Below are 25,900 nucleotides of genomic sequence, written 5' to 3'. Positions count from 1 at the left end.
TAGCATTCCTTTACATCTAGTGATTTGAAATCAAGTTTACCACCCAAACGTTCTGCCAGCTAAAAAAGTCTAGAAAATTTATGTTTATAAAGGTTTATATTTCATACACATGGCCTGTGTGTGTGTGTGTGGCTGTAAAAAGAAGTACAGTGTAAAAAAACAAAGAGCACACAGTGGTGACATTGTGGATGGAATGGTTACTAAAGAAAATTGATCAGTAAAGCAAAGTTTTATGACCTCTGACCCTGAGATCAATGCCAACACTTGGAATGAACCTGCCATTCAATTTACAGATTTTGGCTTTGAAAATACAAACACTGGACCCACCAATCTGGACCCACAAAGTGTCGTGTTACATATATGCGATGCAACAGATTGAATGGCAAACAATTACATTTTTTGGTGTTTTACTATGTGGTCTTGGGTGGTTTAGAAACAAGAGGAGCTGACTCAGTCCATCAGATCTGCCAAGATAAAGAGGACAACGAGGAATGATGAAGGGAAGAGTGCTTAAATTTAATAATAAAAAACCCCAAAACTAAATAATAAAAATACTCTACATCGCTAACCTGAGCTACACAAAAAATTAAAGTTTTACTCAAATACTGGCAGTCAGGTTAAGAGGACCAATTAGCAAAAAATGTAGGGAAGGTGGAGATCCAGACATAGATAAACTTAATAGCTGAACATTTAGTAAGACATCTTTCTTGGTAGGTCAAGTAGAGAGCTGGAAATGTCTCAGATCTGTTGAACAAATATTTTGGTCGCTCTATGCTACTCTGTACTGCAAACATACATGAGTCTGATACCTCATATCTTGCTGTTGGAAAGCAAGCATGACTCTGACAAAGCCGAGTATTAAAAATAAAGAGTATCTGGAGGTAAACACGTCAAGTCATAATCCACTTAAAACAGTAAAAAAAAAAAACCCAAAAGAACTGACAGACACTGTCTTTTGTCAGATCTGCAGATCATTCTACTAAGGTGAATACTTAAGTGCTGAGCTGGTTTTATCAAAATTTTGCTTCCTTTACTTTCAGCTCTTTCCCAGATCCAGACAAACTAATTAAGGTAACTATAGATTACTATCTGAACTAGCTTGATAATAAAATTAAAATCATTTCTTAAGCTCAGAAAATAACAAAAACAAAAAACCAAACAAATTGCTGCATAACTGTTATTTCCATCTTTTTCGGAAAAGGTTCAACTGAAGTAAGACTTTAAAAATCACTTAATAATGAAGAGAACTGGTTGGAGCCCTGACCTGAAATCATGTTCGTCCATGTCACGACACAGGGTTAATTTATTGTATAGACCCTACATAATGTGGATTTAAAGTTTTTATGGCTGATATATGTTCAGCAGAGTCACAAGAAACACTAAGAGAGTTTCTACGAGTAACGCTGTAAACTTTGGTTGTAAAAACTATTTGTATTGCCGCCCAGCGACACAGAAACTTGATGAAGACAAGAGGAAGTACTGCAAAGAGAGAAGTGAGGAGGGTCTGGTGACATGCTTTTCATACATACATTCAGATAAACGGGGATTAATAATGTGCAGTCATTATTTGACAGGTAACCACACCTGGTATAATGGTGTAAGAATGGCCACCCACACTAAGAATCATAACCCTCGTTGAGAATAAAATACATCATACCACTCTGTCCAGAACTACAGTGTGCCCTTAAACCCACAGCCAGCATGGCGAGGAACCATCATCTATATCCAAAAAACCAACCTATTTATACATTTCAAATCGTTGTTTTAAAACAGAGCAGAAGGTGGATGTGACAGGAAAAGGGAAGAGAGAGAAGGAGAGGAAAAAACCCCAACATGACAGGGAAAACATGGTGTGCTGCTAATTTTTCTTCTTGATGTTGTTGTTGGAGGTGAGCCGGGGCCGTGATGTTGGGATAAAGCTTCCAAACAGGACTCGACTTCGGGCCACCTCAAAGACTTTGGAGAAGATCTGGAGGAAAAGGAGAAGGAAGATGTCACATCAGACTTGAAGTTCTCTATGCATTCGGTAACACAATCTCCACTTTGACCAACTCTGCTCCAGCTCAAAATCCCATCCTCAGTGCTACAGTAATTATTCATCTTTTATCCCATTACAGTTTCATATATATTTATCAGTCACATATACCCAGCTCTGATTCATTTTATAGCAGCCTTGATGTCAAAATGTGTGCAAATACTCATGTTGCTAGGCAACCTGGCATGCCACAATAGCTGCTTCATACTGTTATATTGTTTCTATGGGGTGGAAATGATGTCCTGGGTGTTTTTAATTTTTTCTTCTTTTGAACCCTCACCCCTCAAAAATCAGTATTTGATGAATAAGCCCATTTCAGTTTCAGTCAACACATAATGTAATGAAATCCAAGCTACTAATCAGTACTCCTGTACTGTATGCACAATCAAAACCGTTTACTTTTGTTAAATTTTATTTGGCTAACTGGACTTGTTTGCAGAGGAGGTAGCGGCTGTCTCAATATAGCAGGATCACTTGAGGCTGGGTCTAAAGGTGAATATTTTAAAAGTGTTATGGACTGTTAAAATGCTGCATAGCATTAAAGAGCATTTTTAGAGCCTGTTACAAAGAATGGTTTTAGCCTCTTGCTTCATAGCAGCTGTTTTCCAAGTTATCTTGGAGTAATATAGGTAAAGCTTTATGTTGGGTGTGTAGTAGTTTGACAGGTGTGCCGCCAAATGGAGCTATACTCAGCATCTATCTACAAAGATTTTTATACATTATTAAAAAGGAATTATATGATATATATTATGGCTCCAGTTTTGGGCAGATACCCAAGGAAGGCATCACCAAGAAGTGATGACTGTACACTACAAAGGTTAAAGACTGTTGCAAATATATAAGTGCTGGTCAGCGTGGCAGATATACTGGCATAAATGCCAAGGAATGTCAGGAGAGGAGATCAGAAGAAATTCCAGATGATGAGAGAACTCAGTGGAACACTGAGCTCTAGTGAAGCATGCTGGGATTTCTGGCATTGGAGGTAATAAGTTTAGTTTATTTCACTGGATCAACATCGTCCCGTGCCCTTCCCTCCTCCAGCTACTCCTCCCCCTCTCCCTGAATTGTACAGTTTGATGGCTCAGGGAACAAAGAGTTTTTAGCCCTGCTGGTTCTGCTGCTGGGAAGGAACAGCCCGTCGCTGGTCCAGTTTCTCTGTGATGACAGTTTGCAGAGGACTGCTGACATCATCCATGATGTTCAGCAGTATTTCCAGAGTACTCTTCTCTGCCACTGTCACCAGAGAGTCAGTCTAGCTTCATGCCAACCACAGAGCCAGCCTACCTTCACCAGCCCAGAGGAATCCTTTTTGGGTGTACCACCCCTCCAGCACGCCACCACGTAAAAGATCAAGCTGGCAACCACTAACTGGTAGAACATCCACAGGAATTTCCTGCAGATGTTTAAGGAGTGCAGCATTCTCAGAAAATACAGTCTGCTCTGACCCTCTTGTACAGGTGTAGATTTGTGTTGCAAGACCAGTCCAGTTTGTTGTCTATCCACACCACAAGGTACTTGTGGTTTCCTATGACCTAAACCTAATTTCCCTCTATCAGAACCAGTCAATAACATGGGCTAGACTTCCCAGACTACAACAAGGTCGTTGGTCTTTGAGGTGTTGAGCTGTAGGTGGTTCCTCTGACACCAGACAACAAAATCTCTCACCAAATTCCTTTACTTATCTTCTCTGTACTCATCTTCTTCTAATACACCCCATGATAGCTTTATCATCGTCAAATTTTTGAACATGACACATCTCTGAGTTGTTAAGTCTGAAGTGTATAGGGTGAAGGGAAGAGGGGCCAGCACTGTGCCCTATGGTGCACCAGTGCTGCTCAGTCCTTCAGCTTGACATACTGTGGTGTCTCAATGAGGTAGCTGCTGATCCAGGTCACCAGGCAGGGGTCCACTTCGATCCTTTCAAGTTTTTCCTGGAACTTAATTGGCTGGATGATACTGAAAGCAAGTCCAGGAAAAGTATCCTGACTGTGCAGCAACCATGAACACGCCCCCTTTGGGCCTGCTGCCTTCCTGGGTCAAAGCCTCCTCAGTTCTCTCCTCACCTGGTCTGCAGTTATGCAGGGAGAGGACTGTGGGGAGGGGAGGAGAGGTATGTCCTCTGTGTCAGGTGAGGGTGCCAGTGAGGGAGAGAGACTGCGATGAGCAGGGTGTGGAGTGTGCAGCAATGTCATGTGGAGAGAGGAGGAGGGGGAGGGCACTGTAGTGAGGTGGGACAGTTGGTTGTTGGTCATACCGATTGAAGAAGGTTACCAAAAGTTACTTGGCTCCTCCAGTGTCCCCTCTATTGTACCACCCCTCATCTTGTGTCCTGTCCTTTATTCTATAGGCTACCTTCTTCCTGTTGAGGATAGCCTTGACCTCCTGTGTTATCCAGGAGGTGTTGTTAGGATAACAGTGTACTGTCCTGACAGGTGAGACTGCGTCCACACAGATGTTCAGATAGTCAGACAGCCTGCGATCCCTTTACTGTCCTCATCATGTGGATTCAGCAGCATATCCCAGTCAGTGGATTCAAACAGTCTCTCAGGGCATGCTCCACTTTTGGAGACCTATTTCCTGATGCAGTGTGTTGAAGCCGACGGCCTTTTAACCAGGGGGGAGGTGTAACTGTGAGGATTTTCTCCAAGGCACATACATCAGTCACGTGGTAGCGCTCTGTCTTTACACTCCCCCGAGCGCAGATGTGAACTCCCTCAGCAGATATCTGTTAGCCTGCAGCCATACTAAGAGTTTTAGATACCTGCATTTTGTGAAGTAGGACTAGAGAACAAAACGGCACGCTGTTGGCAGCCGTGCAGTAAAATGGTAATGGAGGAGCAGCTAAATATGGAACTGCAACTATTTTTCAGCAGGGCATGAAATGATGGTAATAGACAGGTTCAAGGAATGATGGACAAGATTTTGTGAAACTAGCAGCCTGAAGGAGAGAGGCTCTTCTTCTGTTACCTGGCACAAGGGATATGTGACTTTTGTCGACTAAACAACTATTATTCACTATTCCCAAGAAGTTGATTCTGTTTATCTGGCCATGAGTACAATTTACAGAGAGTTAAGGAATGGCTGCAATCACAGCATTGTAAGATGGTGAAAGATCACCATCTTTACCATGGTAATGATGGCCATTGATCAATGGTTGTTGATCAATAGTTATGACAATTTGCATATTAATGATCATTAAAACTGGTCCTTACAGCCCACTGTTTGTCACTGGTGCTAATTTCAGTGATTATACAAATGTTGGGGAAACCTGCTTAGACTGAAGAAGTCTGTCAGAGTAAATTGTTAAATGTTGTCATTGTTGTACTTAAATTTGTAGACCGTGCCTTAAACTGCATGGTTAGATAATCTTCTGTTCCTCCCCTACACATCTATGATGCTGGGGGAGGTAATTAGCTGTTTAACTGCAGGCACATTCCATGTGAGCTCTTGGAATCCCAAGAGCTTGGGTTCCGACCAGCCTTCCCTTGCTAGCAAGTAAAAACCCGGTTCTGTCATTGTCTTGCTTTCTTCATGAGTGATGAGTCTCTGAACTAGCGGGTCTGCTGAAGCGCAGACCCAACAAAGTCACTTGAATGAGTGACAAAACATTTCTCACGCTGAAAATGAGATGTCCAGAATAACAGAATGAACCTTTTGAGATTTACTTTTCTGGATGATTGAGCATGCATCAAGACATTAGTCATTATTGTCACTGGTCGGTACCAGACTTACTAGTTGTTTAATCTAATTGTTAACATTTTAATTGATGCCCAATGCTAGTAAGCTGTTATGTCCTAAACGTTATGCCTCCCTACCTCCTTCACATCGAAAACAGACCGCGGGACACGCTGAAGAGATTACATCTGTTGACTGGTTTGGGAATGCTGCGGTGTTCTCCCAGATAAGCTGGAGGAGGTGGCTGGCAAAGGTCGTCTACACTTTTTTGCTTGGGCTGCTGGCCCCAGGACCTAACTTCAGATACATGGAAGAAAATGTTCGATAATTTTAGGATTTTAACTTTGTCATAGATGTTTAAACAACATGCATCATTTATATTGCACGCCACAACGCAGGGCATACTTTTCAGTCCCAATTTATTATTTTTCCAGAAGTTAATTTGTCATATTTTAATAATACATGATCCTTTGTAGTAAAATATTTTCATATCATATTTAACACAGGTTTAAGAGTTTTTGTTCTTCTTTATTGTCTGGATTGTAACGTGCAATATTGATAATGCAAGATGTGAGGGCCGGCTTAGTGAGTGAGCAGGAGTGGTGCTGAGAGCTTTTCCTGGTGGATGGATCTTCCTCTAATGGAGGCTGTGATGAAGCTGGACAGTTGAGGTCTTCATCTAAAGGGCTGACGGACAACATGTCCATGGTGAGCATACGGAAGAGTAAGTAAGATTCTATTACTTTTGTAAGATAAAGCTGCGTTGAACTACTTCTCAATAGGTGTCAATGAGTGTTTTGACAAAAATGAAAACACAACCAATTTGTAGTACAGGGGGTCAATTATCAGAAAGGGTTTTTCAGAATCACAATCAGAAAAAAAAAAAACTATATATATATATATATATATATATATATATATATAGATATATAACTATATAAAAAATTATAGACAGAGAACAGAAAGGGGAGTGTATGAGATGTGGCCAAGCTCCTGAAATTCAGATAATTATCTAAGAAAAAGTGCATTGATAAGTGGTAGTGGTTTTGATTGTGATTAAAAATAAACAAAGAAATAAAATCTAACATACCTCCCTAGTCCTGCAACTATTTAAAAAAAAAGTAAAGATATACGTGAAGCAAGGGCTCACCTTTCGTGGAGTCCTCTGGAAGCATTAAGGGACAAATATGAAAGTTAAATCAAAAGAGCAAGAACAGAAAAACCAAAAATGTCAGAACTATGGTAGTGAAGCGAATATGGGGAAGGTGGGTTGGAGCACCATGTAAATGTTTCTTTGACAGAAAGCACTTACCTAGAAAAAGCATAGAAAAAAGTGCTTGTATAAATAGCTGTGAATGGGTAAATGAGGCAAGTTGTATAAAATGCTTTGAGTGCTTAGGAACAGTAGAAAAGCACCATATATCAACCAGTCCATTTAGGATGTAAATGTACCAGTTTACCATGTACCAGTGTCAGTCACACTTGCGACTAACGCTTCAACTTGTTTAAAAAAAGCAAACTGTTGCTGCTCCCATTCACAGCCATTTGTTTTTGACTGCGACAAATCTACAGGAAAGCTACAGAAGAATTATTTTTTTCTTTATTGGGGCTGCTACAGAACTATTATTAATATTAATAATTAAAGTTTATAATTAAATAACTATAAATAAATCTACATCCTCAGAACATCTTTTCTGCAGCAGGAAACATTACGTCGAAGTACAAAGAAAAACCTCAGTTTTGCATACATTTTGTCTTCAAAGTCCTTACAGAAACAGTCACTTATTCAATAGCACACTCACACACACAAAATGTACCTCATCTGGGAGTCAATGCTGTCAGAACTCTTTTTTTGCCCCTACTAATGTAGGTTCTACGTATACCTTCCACCTTATTGTGTACTGTTCTTGTGTTCTATGCTTGACTGGTGAAAAATAAAATATTCAGTAAATTAAACTCCTGATAAATAGAGGTACCGGAATTTTAAATTATGAAAGTTAGACAGTTGATGATGGCAATCACCTCTCACTTTTGAAAACTTTTGAGTGAAGCATAAAAGGTGGGGAGAAAACACTGATATACCATGACCTAAATGTGAATCTACATAAAAATACTGATATACAGTGATGGAAATAATAGCGTTACAAGTAACGGCATTACTAGCGGCGTTACTTTTTTCAGTAACGAGTAATCTAACTAATTACTATTTCTATCGTTACAACGCTGTTACCGTTACTAAGAAGAAAATGCGGTGTGGTCGCGTTACTATTTTTCAACAAACAGACAGTTGAAGCTGTCTTCAGCTTACCGCATCTTATATCAGTTGCACGAAAGTAGCTATAAGTAATCTGGGCGCTACAGCTTTAAGCAGCTGCGCATGCTCCCACGGGCGGCAATCACTTTCTAGCAGACGATCACTTTTTGGAACAAAACCTGTAGCTAGGAGGCAAAACAATCGTATGAGTGCTGCTGTTTGACTGAGGAAGAATAAAGTAGTCGTGGTAAGCCAATCACATGACGACTTCAAGATGACAAAACAACAAGGTGATATATACCAGTTTTTAAATTGTGTTGATAGGCCACATAAAACCAGAGTCATGATAAACAATATATACACGGTGTTTTTTCATGAATAGTTTCATCACATTTACTGTCTAAGGACAGAGCTAGCAAGCACTCTCTGCTTGTGACCAAAAAATAAAAAAAACAAACAAAAAACTGCCCTTTGGTGGAAAAACCAACCATATCAACCAATCAAAAATGATATGGCAACATGACATTTGGTTGTTTATGAAGTGGGGGAAGTAACGCAATGGTTACTTTTCAAGTAATTAATTACTTTTAGAATCTTGTAACTCAGTTACGAACTCAGTTACTTTTTTGAAGAAGTAACTAGTAACTATAATTAATTACTTTTTCAAACTAACTTGCCCAACACTGCTGATATACTCAATCAATCAGTCAATCAATCAATCATTGACATAAAGATTAGAAGAAATTTGCACCACTTGTAATGCAAAGCTTGTCCTCTCACCTGTTCCCAGAGGGTTCCAGCCACCTGGTCAATGAATCCTCCGACCTCGCGAAACTCTCCAGAGTATTTAACATAGGCCCAGATGCAGAGTGCTGTCAGAGCCAATCCCATCACCAGGTTGCACAGCGTGGCCACAGAGCTAATGCCCACAAAGCCAGTGACAACTGACACTATGTACATGACAAACATGACAGCAAAGAGTGTGGCGGGCGTCCGTGCAGCGTAGAAGATGTTCTTTCCATCATTCTGCTTGCTGAAGTTGGCATAGGCCTCATCAAGTTCTGCCTCCAGCTGCTCCTGGTAGCGGCGGCAGAAATCTTCTCCGCCCATCTTCTTGACAGAGCGGAAGTACCGCACGGAAGCCTGCCGTAGCTCCACATGACGGCGCTCTAACTCTGCTGGGGAAATGTATGGTTTGTCCCCACCACAGATCTGAGACCAGGACAGGAAATACAACAAAAATATTAACTGAATTCATCAAACAAAACCTGGATCGCTGATTAAATGAACAGGAAGTAACAGTGTTTACACAATGATCAAACTTCTGGCACAAATTCATGTTAACCACATATTTTGTGGTTATATGTGTACTCTTCACAAACCAATCAGAATTGCGCTAACTCGGGAGTTACGTCACTTCAGTCTGACATCCAAGTTCTGAGGTGTCTGGATCTCAAACTCTCCAGATCAGCTTAAATCTATGTCCCTCAAAATGCTATATGTTTACCTGCTCCATGCTTTTGTTGTATACGTCTTTGGATCCTGCTACAGCTGCAAGGTTATTTGCTTCAGCTGTTGCCTAAAAACCAGAGGACAAAACATATTGTGCAGAAACAATCTTTATCACACATTAATCAATACAGAAAGTTTTTAATTAAACTGAGATTGAGTGCAGCCTGATCTGAGGGATGTGGTATTGTTTTTTTCCCGTTAAACCAAATGTATCAACTTGATACTTGATTGAAGATGTAAAAACTTCATAATAAACAGACGTCATTCACCTCTTAACCTCAGAGAAAAAACACTTCAGGATGTGAAATTTAGTAAGTAAGTAAGTAAAATTTATTTATATAGCACTTTTTAAGACAAAAAGCTGTTACAAAGTGCTTCACATGGGAATGAAGGCATGTCAAACAAACAATATAGCAGTATAGAAGCATATCAAACAAAGCAATAGTACAGTATAAATATAGAATAAAACAACATATTTCACACGAACATTACCCAAATGCCTGTCTAAACAGATATGTTTTAAGCTGTTTTTTAAAAGAAGCCACAGTGTCGATGGTGCGTAGCAGGGGGGGTAAAAAGTTCCACAGTATTGGAGCCAGGGTTTGAAAAGCGAGATCCCCCTTCGTTTTCAAACGGGTCGGTGGAATAGATAGAAGACCACTATCAGTGGATCTAAGAGTCCGCTTTGGAGATTAGGGTTGGAGAAGCTCATTGATATAGGTGGGGGCCTCACCTTGTAGAGACATAAACGTAAAGGTGAGGATTTTAAACTTATATCTATACCCAACCGGAAGCCAGTGCAAGGATTTTAGTATAGGAGTGATATGGGAGAATTTTTTACTATGGGTTAACAGCCTTGCTGCAGCATTTTGAACCGCTTGGAGCCGATTTAGTGAAGCTTTAGATACACAGGAGAAGAGTACATTACAATAGTCTAGCCGGGAGGAAATGAAAGTGTGGACAAGCATCTCAAGTTCAGTTTTGGAGACAATAGTCCTGAGTTTGGCAATATTTCTTAGGTGAAAAAAGCAGGAGCGGGTCACAGATTTAATATGAGTGTCAAAAGACAGAGATTGATCGAAAATTATCCCACGATTCCGAGCAGTAGCTTTTATCGAGGATGAAAAGGCACCCAGATGTTGACTAATTTGGGGCTTGATATTCTCTGAAGCAAGGATTAAGCACTCGGTCTTGTCTGCGTTCAGCTGCAAAAAACTGTTTGTCATCCAAACATTAATTTCCTTAAGACAGTCCATAAGAGTGGATAGCTTGTCTAATTCCCAAGGTTTAAAGGAGATGTATAATTGGATATCGTCTGCATACAGATGGTAGGAAATATTTTTGAAGCCGCTAATGATCCGGCCTAAAGGAAGAATATAAAGTGAAAATAACAGGGGGCTTAAAACCGAACCTTGTGGGACTCCACATAGAAACTTAGCCGCATCTGATCGAAAGTTTCCCACTGAAACTAAAAGTGTTCTATCCTCCAGAAATGAGGTGAACCACTTTAGGACAGATCCAGATATCCCTACCATAAGATTTAAGCGATGGATTAAGATCTGATGGTCAATGGTATCAAAGGCTGAGCTAAGGTCTAGAAGAACTAGGACTGAGCAATCACCCCTGTCTGCAGCCATCAAAATATCATTTGTGACTTTCAGGAGAGCTGTTTCTGTAGAGTGTAGCTTTCTAAAACCCGACTGAAATTTATCAAGAATATTATGCTTCTCCAGCGCTTTCTTTACTTGTAGCCAAACGACTTTTTCTAAGATTTTAGAGATAAAAGGAAGTTTTGAGATGGGCCTGAAGCTTGACTGAAGTGTTGGATCCAGGTTAGGCTTTTTCAGCAAAGGTTGAATAACCCCCTGTTTAAAGCACCTGGGGACAGAGCCAGATAGCAAGGAACAGTTTATTAGCATGACCACAGAGGACCCAATGGTATCAAAAACTTTACAAAATAAATGAGTAGGTAAGACATCAGCTGAGCTCGTTGAGGGTTTCAATTGGGTCAGTATTTCTGATAGATCTTTTAAAGAAATTGGGAGAAAAGATTCCATAATTATGGGGTGTGGAAGATCATGATTGGTGGGGTTACCTAAGGGAGTTATGTTACCTCTTAGGCAACTAATCTTATAATTTCAACTTAATTCCCCCCCCCCACAACTTTCTAAGCTGCTTCCTTGACACTTACTCTTCTGATTACAGATCATAATGTAAACTGTCCAGGAGATGGAGCCATCTAACAGTGAAACTGAAGGAGCTGAACCAACCTGGAGCATTGACTTGGGATGAGGGAGTTTCTCTCCCTGATAGATCTTCATGTAGGCCTGCAAATACAGCAGTAGGGTAGAAAGTAAAGAAAGTAATAGCAGTAAAGAGGTATTCCCCCGTCATCAGATTGCCCATAATCACATTTTCAAGCATCCCACTAGAAATCCCACAAAAGCTCACTTCTTTGATCCTTTTCTTTTTTGGGGAGCTTACTTTGAAATCAATTAATGTTATAATGCAGTTATCTGATGACTTATTGACAAGTAAACTCACTTTGAAATAGTGCAGCAGGTCTCTGCAGGTAATTTTGACTCCTCCAATCTCTTTTTCCACTAGATTTTCTGGAGCAAGCAGCGCTGGAACGAGGTTCACCAGCTCCTTCTTGAAGTCCCCATCAATATCTGAGTGACACACCAAAGACATATTCACACCCCCCCCCCCCAAAAAAGTGTATAATAGCTTCTTCTGGTAGAGAAGCACTGAGTTGTGTGCATTCCATCTATTGTTGTTGAGTGATTTTTTATCCTTGAGGGGTCATTTTGATCCCTCCTGCAAATAAATAATTTCCTGAGCAAGCCAAGTTGTTCCATATTTTCTCATTTTAAGTAAGATTTGACCAAATATAAGTTTTTAGGTGTTATATTAATTAGATCTTTTCATCACAGTCTGTAAATTGAAATTCACATTAGAATAAACAAACAAACAAAGGGTACAAAAAATGACCTAATAGCTAACACATTACAGAAAAACATGGGGAAAAGTTAAAAACTATTTTTGGGTTGTAGGATTGGTTGCACTGACACAAAGATGGCATAAAAACATGCACTCCATGCCAAATAGATTGAAGAGCTGATTATCTACATTTTAAAAATTGATCTCACAGCTGGCTACAAAACGTATACAAAACATTTTAAATAATTATTCTAAAAAGCAGAACAGTCAAAGTTCATCATTATATCCACATCTGCCTCTGATTACTAAACCCGCAGCCTCTCATCCAGTGTCATTTCACTCTTTATTCACTACACTTTATTCACTAGTTCACTACAATCTTCACCACAGAATTCAAGAAGAAATACTGTTGATGGCTACCAAAAGCATCTGGTCGAGTTGCAACTTGCTAAATGATTTTAATCAAGTATTTGTGGGAGTTTATGAATACTGTTGACCCTATGGTGATTAGAGAAAATCCCAAATTACTCAGGAAAAATAGACAGCCTGCCCAACCAATCAGAATACACAGGCTCCAGTATGTTTCAACCAATGGGAAAGCAGACTGCCACAGTGTGTCCCGCCCACCTGCTCTGTGTCCACTGCTATGTTGTGTGTGTAAGCTTGCAACAAACTCTGCTGCACATAAGTTCCCTGGTTATCAGCTACTTTCCATGTTCAAAGTAGTTGCAGTTAGTAAACAGGCAGATGCTGCAGTCTTCTGGTGACTTTGAAGAACACCACATGGAGCTAAACTGTTAGCCTTCATTAGCTGCCTGAAAGTTAATCTCATTCTGCTTCCAAAAAGCCCTGCGTGTTCCAACTGAGAGAAATCATACTGTTGTCTTCGAGCATGATGCACAGAGATTGCTCAGGTTTTTTTTGTATGCTGGATTGCTCCTGAGGTGGATTCCTCCAGTGAATTAGATGGCGAGCTTTCCCAATTGGACTTAGCCACAAATAAGATTTCTGGATCTCAGCCACTTCTTCTATCTGTCGGTGGTACACACTGTGCAGGGGTTGTAGCCATCATCCTGATGGCTACAACTGAGTGATATGGATAAGTGTCTCTTGTTGTCTCATCCTCGACAGTTGTTTTGACAGTCACTAGCCTTTGGTCTCCTTCCTTCCTCTTAGCGTACTGTCTCAGGGTGCGGGACTTGCAGTGAAAATCCCCATGCATGGTAAGGACCTTCCTTGTCTTGATATCAGTGGCTTCTATCTCCTTCTTTGGCCAGCTTATTATCGCAGCAGGTTATCTGATCACTGGCAGAGTTCAGGTGTTGCTCACCCATCTCTTGTTCTTTCCATTAAGCCAGGGGTCTGCAACCTTTTACACCCAAAGAGCCACTTGGACCCGGTTTCCACGCAAAAGAAAACACTGGGAGCCGCAAATACTTTTTGACATCTAAAATGAAGATAACACTGTATATATTGTTTTCTACCTTTGTGTGAACAACTAAGGTGTGCTGCTTATGAAATCCATGAAGTGCTACAGAGAAAATTACATTTTATTTATATAATCAACACATTTTGAACTCTTAAAGAAATATAACAAAAGCAAAGACACTCAGCTGAACTAAAATGATCCATGTAGCAAACAAAAACTGTTGTGAGCCGCCTCCTTATATCTCCTTTGGGCTTTTGGAGCCTTGACCTGACTTTTAAAAAATAATTGGCAAAAAAGCACTATGCTGCTGAAAAATGAAAAATAGATATTTGCAAAATTCTGCCTAAATATGTATTTTACCTGGTTAATGCGTGCGGCGGAGGCGTGGTCTGCAGCGCCGCTGCAGGGGAGGCGGACGCACCTGAGTGGCACCCGCAATCATGCCTCGCCGCCTTAAAGTCTGTGCTCTCTCTGCTGTTGTTGTTGGTGGTGTGTGTCGGGCTGTGAGCTGCGAAGCTACAGCCGGCTGTATGCATACAACAACCGTGTGTGAAAAGTGGTCAATAAAGAGATGCTGAAAAGCGCGTTCATGCAAACATCGTCGGGTCTGCCGTGATGTGTTTACAATGGGACGTCTGCTCCTGAACCTCTGCTCACAGCGTCTGCTAATCGGTGCTGTGCGAAGTCAGTTTACGCGGGACTGTAAGCTGTCATCTGTCGTCTGTGAGGCGTGAGCAGTGTTTGTCTTTAACATAGTTCACGGTGGAGCTGCTGACATAATGTGGATCCGAAGATCCATAATTGGCCTACCTGGGGTTGAAAGTTTCGATAAATGCACGGTGTTTCGGCGGGAATACCGGCTTCCGCGAGTGTGACGCTTATATTGAGCGAGGAAAAAATAATAGAATATAATTTTATATTTATATTTCAATATCACAATAATCTTCCAATTTAGAACTACAAGTTTAAAAGAACTAACATAAATAAAATACACTTCAGCGAAATACTTCTAATTTATTTTCCCAAACCACGCGGAGCCGCACTATAGGACTAAAGAGCCGCAGGTTGCCGACCCCTGCATTAAGCTGATTCCCCACAAATGGCCTTACTCTCTGCAGGTATTTGATGATTAATGCTTTCCTTGGTTCCTTCTTCGCTTTGAGTGCTCAGAGTAGAAAAGCGCTATATAAGAACCAGTCCATTTACCATTTCCTAGCGGCCTCTTCATGGTTCCCGCTGTCCTTAGTGTGTGCAATGTTGACTTCTAGTAGTGCAGTCCCCTCAGTTCTGACTACTTTCCCTCTCTTTATTACCATCCAACGACCAGTCTGACCGACATTCTGATGTTGTTGCTGTTCATCCTAGTGGTATGGATAAGTGAATCGATGTCTTGTTCACTCCTGGCATACAACTTGATGTCATTCATGTAGAGGAGGTGACTGACAATTGCTCCATTCCATAGTCGATATCATTGAATTGTAGCCAATCTTCTCAATGATCTCACTGAGGGGGTTCAGGCAGAATAGCAGTGGGGTAACAGGATCTCCTTGGTAAATCCTATACTTGTGCTATTGGCTTGAAATTGGCCTGCAGTGTTGTGTGCCACATCCCCATCAAATTGTGTGTAGGCTTTCATGTAATCAATCCAGGATGAGGCCAGTCTAGTCTTGCAGTTTTGTGCGACTGCTCTATCTACTAGAAGGTGATGTTTCGGCCCTCTAGTGTTCCTACCAATATATATTATATTATTACTGTGATGGCTGCATGCAACCACACAATTGAAATACTTGGGTAATATTCATTTGATCTTTTTGTCTTATGTTTACATTATGCTCTAAAGCTTATGTAATCATTTTGTGCTCCAGTCCTTCCTGGTTTGGGTGAAAGAGGAGGCTGAGGATGGAACTGGTTTAAATGCAGAAGCCAATAAAATGGACTGGACCATTATTGTGATCATGTAGGGGGGAATGGGGTTCCTCTTGAATGATGGTTAGCTGTTATCTCTCTAGTTTTCACCTTTGGTGAAATGGTTTATTCATTTGCAATATAACTGGAGCTGTTTCTCATTTGGGCAGGTCAGTTTGTTGACTTATGTTTTGTTAAGTGACTTTTTTAGTAGAGTTTTGTTAAGTTAACCTCTTTTATGGGCCCACTTGGTTCTTAAAAAGAAGTTTATTTATGTCATTTTTGTAATCATTTTGTCCTTTTTGGGGTATAATAAAACCAATTTTCAAAGATTACATTTCTGCCTGTGTGTTCCTGGCTGCTTGGTCCATGATAATTACATACAAAAACATAAGCAAACTGTCTGTCCTTTAAGCCCAGGTCCTTTACCAGAGGCCTGGGAGCCCGAGGATCCTATGCACTATCCTAACTTTTCCCAGGACTCCGCTCTTCTGGACACAGAAACCTGATATCATTCCTGGAATGTGCTAGAGCCACTCCCCAAATTTGGGGGTCACTGCTCTGAGTGTTTCGATTACCTTCACCTTCAGTGTCTTCTATAGCTCTTCTCTCAGCCTGTTTCCTTTCTCGAGCTTCTTGTGTTCATTCTTCCTGAAGTTGCTTTTGCTACATCTATCACATGGCATTCTTTCTCTGTTTGTTCACTACGACTCTATGCATGCATATTTTATATTACATATAACATTACATTACATATTCCTCCACTCGCATAAATTCAACAACCTGCACACATAGAACTCAGCAGCCATAAGAAATGAAGAGTTTCTACTTTCCGAGACATCCTGCATGTTCATGCCCTTGCAAGTACCTCTGCTCTGAGAGATTTTCAGGTTTAAAGCATTAAAATACTGACACCTATGACACTTTTCATTATTTCCACTGCTACACTACAAACAATAACTGCTGATAGTTAATTTGGCAAAAGTCATTTTCAAAATTGTAAATGGTACATAGACAGTGGTTTAAAACAGTTCTTATGTTGCTTCCACAGTGTAACTTAATGCAGTAACCTTAACTGTCCAAAGTGAACAATCACATTAAGAACCCTTTCTTTTGGGCTTCCATACAGTCAAAACTCAGGTGATTTGAGCGAGCTTGACTTGGTTTCAAGAACAGAGAGTTACCATCAAGAGCATGATGGAGCAGCACTCATAAACTAGTCACTTGTGTGAGTTGGCTTTTTTGTGCACATGGCTGCCAAGTTCTGTGCACGAAAATATACTTGCACAAGTGATCATCAATACCTGCACAGATGGACAGATTTACTTGTGATTATGCTATTTCTTGAACACAGCTTTTGATGTAAATATCAATCTATTGCACAGAACATTCAGAGGCTACAGCACAGCTTGAATAATAAGGTGGCCACGCTATTGATGTCAAAACACAAAAACTCCTCACAATGCTCAGGTCTCCACCCAAAGCCAAGCATCCTGAGGCTCGATGAGCAATAGAAAAAGGGAGGGCAAGGATTAGTTAGTGCCAGAGCAACAATCCAGGAGCATCCATAATCGGGAGAGGGCCCAGCTTGAGGAACAGAGAAATACCACCCTCCAAGGGGTGAGGAAGAGAACATACGCATGAACTGAAGATGAACTGACCTTTGCTATTACAAGTTCTGTTATACCTGTGAGCCGCCCATCGAAATGAGGATTGGTGGCCACCTTGAGGCCAGGGTGAGGCAACAAGAAACAGCTGATTTTGGAGAAGCAGGAGTGGATGTGTCTGCGGACATTCTGGAGCTCCTCGTGTTGGTTCTGTTTCACCTGAGCACAAGTCAGGCACTTCAATTAATATCTGATTTACTGCACTTAAAACAAATCAAAACAATGTGAAAGGTAAAAAACTGTGGAGATGTTCGACGGAAGATTGCCTCTATACTGTAGTAGGTAGGCAGTTTCCACCTGCTTTACATCCACTGCCACCTGACTTTGTGGATCTAACAAGTCAGGCTGTTAGGGTTTAATTATTCAACTCACCTGCAATCGTTTATCCAAGAAGCTCCGCCCTCCCTCCAGGCCATATGGATGTTCATAAGGGTAACTCCAATCTCTGATTAGGAACATCAGTCTCTTAAAAAACAAGATTTAAATTATTATTCAGCATGGACATCAGTGTGTGACTTTCAGGTGAAGAACATCTAGAAATGGATAAGAGTGTGCAACAGTTAAAACTCAAGCAGTATGTGCTGGTACGAAGAAAAAGAGTGTTAGGAGCTTTGACCAGGAACAGACATGAAGACAAAATGTTTTCCTTTCATGACTTTACAAGTACTTGTACAACAAGACAAAGCTTGCTTTAAAATTAAAAGAAACCTCCCTTATCATATTTTAAGGACAATGACCATAGTATGGCAGACCTGAAAGGGTTTCTCATAGACTTCCTCCATGGCCAGTCGTCCATATTCAGTGAAGAGCTGAGGAGACAAAACAAGCAAAAAAAGCCTAGAAAACAATAGCAGCTATAAAATATCGCAGAGTACAGGAAAAATTGTTTGCATATCTGATTGTTCGATTAGCGATGCTTAATGCTATTTGTCAAGGCCCGTTTTAACATCAAGAATAACAATCTGACCTGTTCAGAAATATGTGGGCAAATATAAACTTCTGGCACGAAGGGACAAAACACAACAGACTCCACAAAAATCCAGAGGTAGCTAACTTTTCCGTGTCACTCCTTGATAACAACTATGCACGCTACGTGCAGTTGGGAAGAGAAATCTAGCTTCAATTGATTTCTCTCACACTTTCACTCTGAGCTGCTTTCTCCCTCATATGGCCACATGTCAGATCAGAAAAAAAAAAAAAAACTTAATATGGAGTTCTTCAGCTACATGGATAACAAATCAACTTGAAGGTGTTCTCCCAGTTTAGACAAGAAGAACACTGCTTATTATGCCTAAATGGTAATAGGAAGAGAAAGGCCAAAACACATCACCTGAACAGTGATGAAACAGTCATTTTCTACGTACACCCTAACAATGGCCCTACCCAGTGCTTTAGGCCTCTGTTCTATATTCAACAGTGGCAACTCTGAAGCCAACTAGTCTTTCAATAGGTGGGGGGCAGAGAGGGTAAGAGAAAAGAAGCACATAAAAAACTAACCTTTCTGGGCCATTACTCATGCTGTTCTAGTTATTTTTTAAAAGAGTGCTAAACAATTATTTTTTTCATTTTGTGTCTTGTCACAGCAAAATTTGACCTTTACTTATCTTGTTTAGAGAGACTACAGCTTTCATAAACTGCTTGTCCATTGCATGTGTGGATATGCTGTAGGGCTGCAGCTATTGATTATGTTAGTAATCAAGTAATCTCTTGATTATTCCATCTTTTAATCAGAGTTCTGAAAGGCAGCTTTGAAAAAAAGAGGTCTGAAAGGGTGCGTGTTCATATTATGAGTTTTTGTGCATGTGTGTCTGCAAGTTTAAGTGTGCAGGGAATGAGTGAGTTTGTGTCTTCAAGCCTTTAAAGAACTTTAAAGGAATGTGGTGGCTGCAATAAGGAAAATTGAGCATTCTGAAGTCTACCCTGTGCTTTGACGCAAGGTTTTTGTGCTGCTGATGTGTAGATGTTAAATGATATTGATAACAGTTCAGTGTCGAATCTAATGACCCTCAGGTTTACTGAACCATACTTTTTTATTGGCTTGTGAAAAAAGCTTTTATATGTTTAAATATTAATGCAATTTAAATGACAACAACATTTGATATTATTTCACTTTCAACGTAAAAAGTTTTTATGAAAGCCTTTAAATAAATATGGCCTAGTACACCCCACACTCGCATTTGCATCGTTTCACACACAGCTCTGTCAAGTATTTTTTTATAATCAAATTATTTGAATTACTCAAATCATTACAGCCCTAATTTGATGCATTTAAGTTGTTGCTGAAATAACTTAACATAATAAATAACATAAATAACTGGGTTTATGCTATAGGGTTTAGTCTAGAAATAGTAAAGCTGTGTCGTAGGCTGATACTGACCTGGAGATGCTGAAGGTCATCTTCCTGAACATTCTGGGAAAGGTTGTACACCTGAAACACACATAATGTTGATGCCATAATTTCTAGATAAAAGCGTATATTCTATTGTTATACTACACGATGAATGAAAGAGTTTCTTATGTGACAACTAGAATATACTAGAAATAAAAAAGATGACTGACCTGCACAGAGCTGGTCATGGTGCTCAAGGCAAATAGTGTGGCACAGTCTTTAACGGTAGACTGGCTGTCAAATGCCCCCTGCGTGTCTATTAGCAGAACTGCAACCTGTGGAAAAATAATGTAAAAATAAAAACATACACACCACATACATACAAATATTTTTATTTTTTTTTTAAATTTCCGTGTCATTCCAGTGTCACTGCAACGAGTACTCCGGTTACCACTAGGACCACTGTTGCCTTCAGCCTCGACATCTTCTTGAGTTCTTCTCTCAGCCCCCTGATATCACTTGGTATACCTACATCAATCACTACAGCCGTCTTCCTCTGCTTGTCCATGACTATTATGTACGGTTGGTTAGCCATCACCAGTTTGGCTGTCTGTATCTGGTAGTCCCACAGGATCTTAGCTCTGTCATTCTCGACAACCCTAGTGGGCAAGTCTCATTTTGACTTCGAGACTTCCAGGCCATACTCAGCACAGGTCTTCCTGTATACTATGCCTGCTGGGTTATAGCATTTCATGTATGCCCTGTCTGCTAGCATCTTGAACCCTGCTGTTATGTGCTGGATTGTCTCAGGGGCATCTTCACACATTCTGCACCTGGGGTCTTGCCTAGTGTGTTAGACCCTAGCCTCTATGGATCGTGTACTTATGGCTTGTTCCTGTGCTGCCATGATTAGCGTCTCTGTGCGGTCTTTCAGTCCAGTTTTGTCCAGCCACTGACAGGTTGTCAGCCACTTCTTCTGACAGTGGTACATACAAAGTAGTGGCCTGTCCTTCCATCATCCTTACATCTTCTCCTTACTCCTCTTCCGTCTTGGGTTTCTGATGCTTGAGGTATTCACTAAGCCTGCAGCCAGTTGTGGCCATCCATCCATACTCATGGATGTTTGTTGTCTCATCCTGGACAGTGGTTCTGACACTCACTAGTGTTCGGCCTCCTTCCTTTTGCTTAGTGTACAGTCTCAGGGTGCTGGATTTGTGGTGAAACCCTCAATGCATGGTCAGGAGCATCCTTGTCTTGATGTCAGTAGATTCTTATTATGGCCAGCTCATTATCCCAGCAGGGTAACTAATCACTGGCAGGGCGTAGGTGTAGATTGCCCAGATCTTGTTCTTCCTATGAAGCTGATTCCTCAGGACTTGCCTTACACTTGGGTGGTACTTGGTGGTTGCAGCTTTCCTAGCTTCGTGATTCCCATTTCCCTATGAGATTCCCAGGTGCCTGTAGCTGCCCTCGATGTCTGCTATGCTGCCTTCTCGTAATGCAATTCCATCAGTTTGGAATACCTTCCCTGTCTTTGTTACCATCCGGCTATGCTACACTACAGTCCGATTGACATTCTGATGTCATTGCGGTATCACTGACAGTAACTGAGTCAAGTCAGACCTTCTTTGGATGTTGTGCTGGAGTCTTTTGTGAGTCGTTACTGAGCTCTTGGGGCAACTTTGTTTCGTTTTTTGTCCAGCCACTCCTGGGAAGGTTTACCAATGTTCCATTTTTCAGCATTTGTGAATAATGGCTGTCACAAGTGTGTCAGACAGGGTCATTTAGGTCTGTATTTTCCCCTGAATAATAAATGCCTTCATTTAAAAAACACATTTATGTTTTTACTTGTGTCAACTTTGTTGAATATTTAAATTTGTTTGATGATCTGACAAATGTAAGTTAACGAAAAAAAAAAATCAGTACGGGATGAAACATTTTTTCACGCTATACACATATACACACATATCCACACCACATTTTAAAAGGAACAGCCTAGAAGATGCTGTGACACAGACCTTGCTGTGATCTGGTTTCTCCATTACAAACACATCGCTCCACGCCTGGATGCCCGTGGTCTCCCGTTCACAACCACCCCGCCAGGTGAAGCCGGTCAGAGGTTCCTCCTCACCACCGAGCCACGAATCAGATGACTGGAAGATCACAAGAGTATAGCTAACAAACTGCATTCCAAACTCACACGCAAACATGTGGAAAGCCTTTTGTTTATGCAGTTTCTCCAGAAATATCGGAGTCAATTCAAACTTTAGTCTCTTAATTTTTGCCTTACAGTGTACAAATCCATTTATGAACAGCAAAAGTATTAAATATAGATACTTGCATTTTTCACCCAGTGCTAATGGTTAGATGTGTAATACACAGAGATGGCACCGCGTAGGCCTAAAATCCACTTTAACGCACAATTATCCCTCCTGTGTGTGTTTGGGGGGGGGCTCTCCTCAGGCTTGCGTCTGCGTTTTGTGGTTGAGAAGGCATTTGACCACATCCCTAGGAGTTATCTTGTAGGGGGTGCTTCAGGAATAGGTGTAGCCAAGTGGCAGAAAGCTTTCACCTTGGTGGCCTTAGAATCTTTTCTGAGCACGTGACATCCAGCTCGTACTGGAGAAGGTTGCATTGCAGCTGAGTGAAGTGGCAGGAATGAGTTAGAAGTTATGGTCCTCAATAAAAAAAGGGCCACTTCGAGTGAGAAACAAGCTGATGCCCCAAGTGCAGGAGTTTAAGTATCTCGTTCTCGCGTTACAACTTTCAACATTTTGAAACAAGCCAATTCTGAAATTAATGATTAATTCAGGAAAACCAGCTTCCGTAAGCTCATTATCATGGTGTATAGTTTGCATTTGTATTTTGCCAGAGCGGGGCCATTCAGTGGTTTTTTTGACTGCTCCACCAAGATGAGAGTTGAGGTCAATGGATGTATTTGGTGATGTTTGTCAGCAGGATTATGCTGAAACTAACAATCTGAATTTCATAGAACTTGACAGGTTACCTGTTTGTACATGTAACGAAGCATAAAGTCGAGCAGGAAGGATTTGCCCTTGCGAAAAGCTCCAGCCACAGAGACGACAACCACATGGAGGTCCTGGACCTTCTTCTGCAGCAGCAGCCGCTCCAGCACCTGCTCCTGCAGGAAGAATGAATGCTGCTCCTCATTTGCCACTACAATCTGCACAGGCTGGGGCACGCCCACTTCCTCCTCCTCTTCCTTCTCCAGCAGGTCATAGTCCTCCTCTTCACACCTTATCTGGGATGCGCATGATTTAAAACTGTGGCCACCTGAGAGGGGGAAAAGTATGCTTAAAATGTGGCTGAAGGCTCAGAATGCAGAAATGATTGGTCATGATTGTTCACTGGCACGAAGCAATAACTTGCCAGATAAAGGGATTTACAGCCTGTGTTCTTATTATCAATTGTCATTTGTAGTAGGGCTGCCACAAACGATTATTTTGATAGTCGACTAGTCACCGATTATTTTTGCGATTAGTCGACTAATCAAATCATGCATCCATTGGACGTAAAACGTACAGCTTATTGCACCAGTATGCATCTGCTCTTAAATAACTATCATTAGCTTACAGCTTTAAGTGTTTAAGGTACGTGCTAACTAAAAATAAAGACAAGATGATAGTTTATGACATTTTAATGAAATCTGCAGATTGTTTCGGTGGAGTTTAATAAACTCAACCGTCTGCTCGTTGCTATCTAAAATATAACAGGACACCGAAGTATGTTCTCAAGCATCTCACACTTCTGATAATCAGTTGTTTGCTTGATGTTTATTCAGCTGTGTAAAACTATAACTTTAATCTCAGCCAAACCGATTTACCCAGGAACAAATAAAATACTAAAAAAAGCCAAACAATAACATTTTTAAGTTATCTAAGTGACTTATATATCATGTTTAACCTGAGTAGTGAAAGACAGCGGTGGGTTTGAAAACGATTTGCCTGGAGTCCGGTGTTCTCACCGGCTCTAGTGAGCCTAGAACCCCGGCTAGCTATCGAGCTGGTGGGTAACAGACGTCTCCGAAAACGTCTGAGCGCTTTTGAAAATATGTGGTGTCTTGATAAACTGAGCAGATATTTGAAGTTTACACAGCTACATTCTCGCCTGAAAACATGTTAGACGTTTATTTTGTGACCCAGAAAGAATAATAAGAGTAATATTAAAACTAACTAGCAGCCGCCATTGCTGGAAACTGAGCAGGGCCGCGCTATGAATTCTGGGACACAGCTTCTTCTTCTTTTGCCTTTAACGGCAGCTGGCATCCTTGTACATGCAGTGCTGCCATCTTCTGTTTCAGTCCGTTATTACACTCTCAAATCCTACTACTTATTCCTGCGTCTTTTGTGATCTTACAAAGCTTCAAACGATGCGTCGACTATTAAATTAGTTGTCGACGATTTTGATAGTCGACGTAATCGTGACTAGTCGACTAATCGTGGCAGCCCTAATTTGTAGCAAAAAATGTCATTTTCAGTAGGAACTGTCTCAACATTCATGCAAATTGCTGTTAAATATAACATGACCTTTTAGTAATTTAATATAACCATCACTTGTGAAACAGTTGGTTGTGAGTGCTTAGATAAATTATACTCACTTCTAGATTCTTTAAAAATCAGTGTGGAGTTTGGAGGGGTGGGTGGCAGCTACATTGATCCTGTTATTATATGAGAGACCATTTCTATTGTTTTTGACTTGGATAATTCAATTCAATTCAGTTTTATTGATATAGCGCCAAATCACAACAACAGTCGCCTCAAGGCACTTTATATTGTAAGGTAGACCCTACAATAATACATACAGAGAAAAACCCAACAATCAAATGACCCCCTATGAGCAAGCACTTTGGTGACAGTGGGAAGGAAAAACTCCCTTTTAACAGGAAGAAACCTCCGGCAGAACCAGGCTCAGAGAGGGGCGGCCATCTGCTGCGACCGGTTGGGGTGATAATGAAACTCATCACTCAATGCAAAGTCAACCCAAATGTACTTATAAAGCAAATAAATAAGAAATAGAAAGGAATAGATAGATTAGGAATAGATTAAATAGATGTTAGTGGGTGCTAAACATATATAATAATGACTGCAAAAATAAACAGGAGAGACAATAGGTAATCAGCAGGGGCGATTTTAGCCCATTTTTGGGGGTGCTGAATCAAAGCACCCCCAAAGATTTCTTACTTTTTTTGACAATATTTGCTGTTTGTGGGACACGCTACTAAAACTATAAAAAGCATACAGTACTTAATTGAGATGGAACATTTTAACAACAAAAGTATAGATAACCCCTCTCCCCTCCCAAAATGGTTTGTTCCAGCTCGCCTCGCCCCTACTCTGGCTCTAGCACCCTTGCTGCCAGAGCGATAGTGGCTGAGACACAGCAGAGCGGAGATAAGCGCCTGGCTTAAAACAGGACATATTAGCTGCATTTAACCCTAAGTTACTCTTTATATAGTTAGGTAGGAGTCAGACCATGTTTCTTTTTAGCTGAAAAACATTACACCCAGGTAACCTGCTGTGTTGAAAACGTGTTTCCCGACCATGTTCGCTCCGTCCTGCTCTGTAGTAAAATCAGCGATATTTGACCATCCTGTTGCTCCCATTGAAATTTATATAGCCTATAATCTAAAACTTAACATTGTCCGTAGCCTACTGCTGTTACCACTGTCCTGTTTGAAATGTAATGAGAGAAGCTGGTTATTTTGTCATATGTGCCGATATTGAACGCAAGGTACTAACAGCTAACTGACTGGATGCCCATTAACCTTATAACTCCTGTTGTGTGTGTGTGTGTGTGTGTGTGTGTGTGTACAGAGAGACAGTCAGGTTCATAATGGATATGAGGAAGTTTTTTCAAAAAAAGGAGCCACATTCAGGTAAGTGTCAGATCAAATGATCCATCAATAAAGGATAATGTTGGATCAGTGTTTCAATATTTATATCTTTTATTAGATGTACATGTGGTTTGGTTATTTGCCTTTTGGTTGAAAGTACACTAAGAGAGGACTTTTTTATTAGTGAGCTTAATAGTTTTTTTTAAAAAAAAATCTAATTGAATACAATCTATGTGTGTATGATTGTCAGTCCAAAGAGGGAGAGAGGAAAGAGGGGAACATGAGGAGAAAGTACAA

At 40.7% G+C, this 25,900-nt stretch overlaps 2 protein-coding genes across 7 annotated transcripts in view; both read right to left on the bottom strand.

Annotated features, from left to right (window-relative positions):
• LOC100711262 (malate dehydrogenase, cytoplasmic) overlaps positions 1–25,900 on the bottom strand; it is an 868,968-nt gene that overhangs the window by 460,313 nt on the left and 382,755 nt on the right. The window lies entirely within an intron of this gene.
• LOC100695949 (atlastin-2) overlaps positions 271–25,900 on the bottom strand; it is a 44,756-nt gene continuing 19,126 nt past the window's right edge. For 2 of the 6 annotated variants that reach the window (XM_005457621.4, XM_025908331.1), the window contains 13 exons: positions 22,757–23,043; positions 21,768–21,902; positions 19,980–20,084; positions 19,798–19,848; positions 18,173–18,229; positions 17,793–17,885; positions 17,441–17,579; positions 12,021–12,148; positions 11,747–11,803; positions 9,472–9,543; positions 8,745–9,176; positions 6,861–6,875; positions 271–1,969 (listed from right to left, as the gene is read on the bottom strand). In XM_005457621.4, the coding sequence (XP_005457678.1) occupies positions 1,859–1,969; positions 6,861–6,875; positions 8,745–9,176; positions 9,472–9,543; positions 11,747–11,803; positions 12,021–12,148; positions 17,441–17,579; positions 17,793–17,885; positions 18,173–18,229; positions 19,798–19,848; positions 19,980–20,084; positions 21,768–21,902; positions 22,757–23,043 (1,682 nt within the window). In that variant the 3' untranslated portion in view covers positions 271–1,858. Of the gene's footprint in view, positions 1,970–5,850; positions 6,008–6,027; positions 6,398–6,860; positions 6,876–8,744; positions 9,177–9,471; positions 9,544–11,746; positions 11,804–12,020; positions 12,149–17,440; positions 17,580–17,792; positions 17,886–18,172; positions 18,230–19,797; positions 19,849–19,979; positions 20,085–21,767; positions 21,903–22,756; positions 23,044–25,900 lie in introns of those variants that run through there. The other 4 variants (XR_003220601.1, XR_003220602.1, XM_025908333.1 and 1 more) reach the window with 4 other exon arrangements.

This window comes from Oreochromis niloticus, linkage group LG6 (genome assembly GCF_001858045.2).
Source record: "Oreochromis niloticus isolate F11D_XX linkage group LG6, O_niloticus_UMD_NMBU, whole genome shotgun sequence".
Taxonomy (NCBI): Eukaryota; Metazoa; Chordata; class Actinopteri; order Cichliformes; family Cichlidae; genus Oreochromis; species Oreochromis niloticus.
Note: the sequence above shows the minus strand (reverse complement) of the source record. Positions and strands in the feature narration are given on the sequence as shown.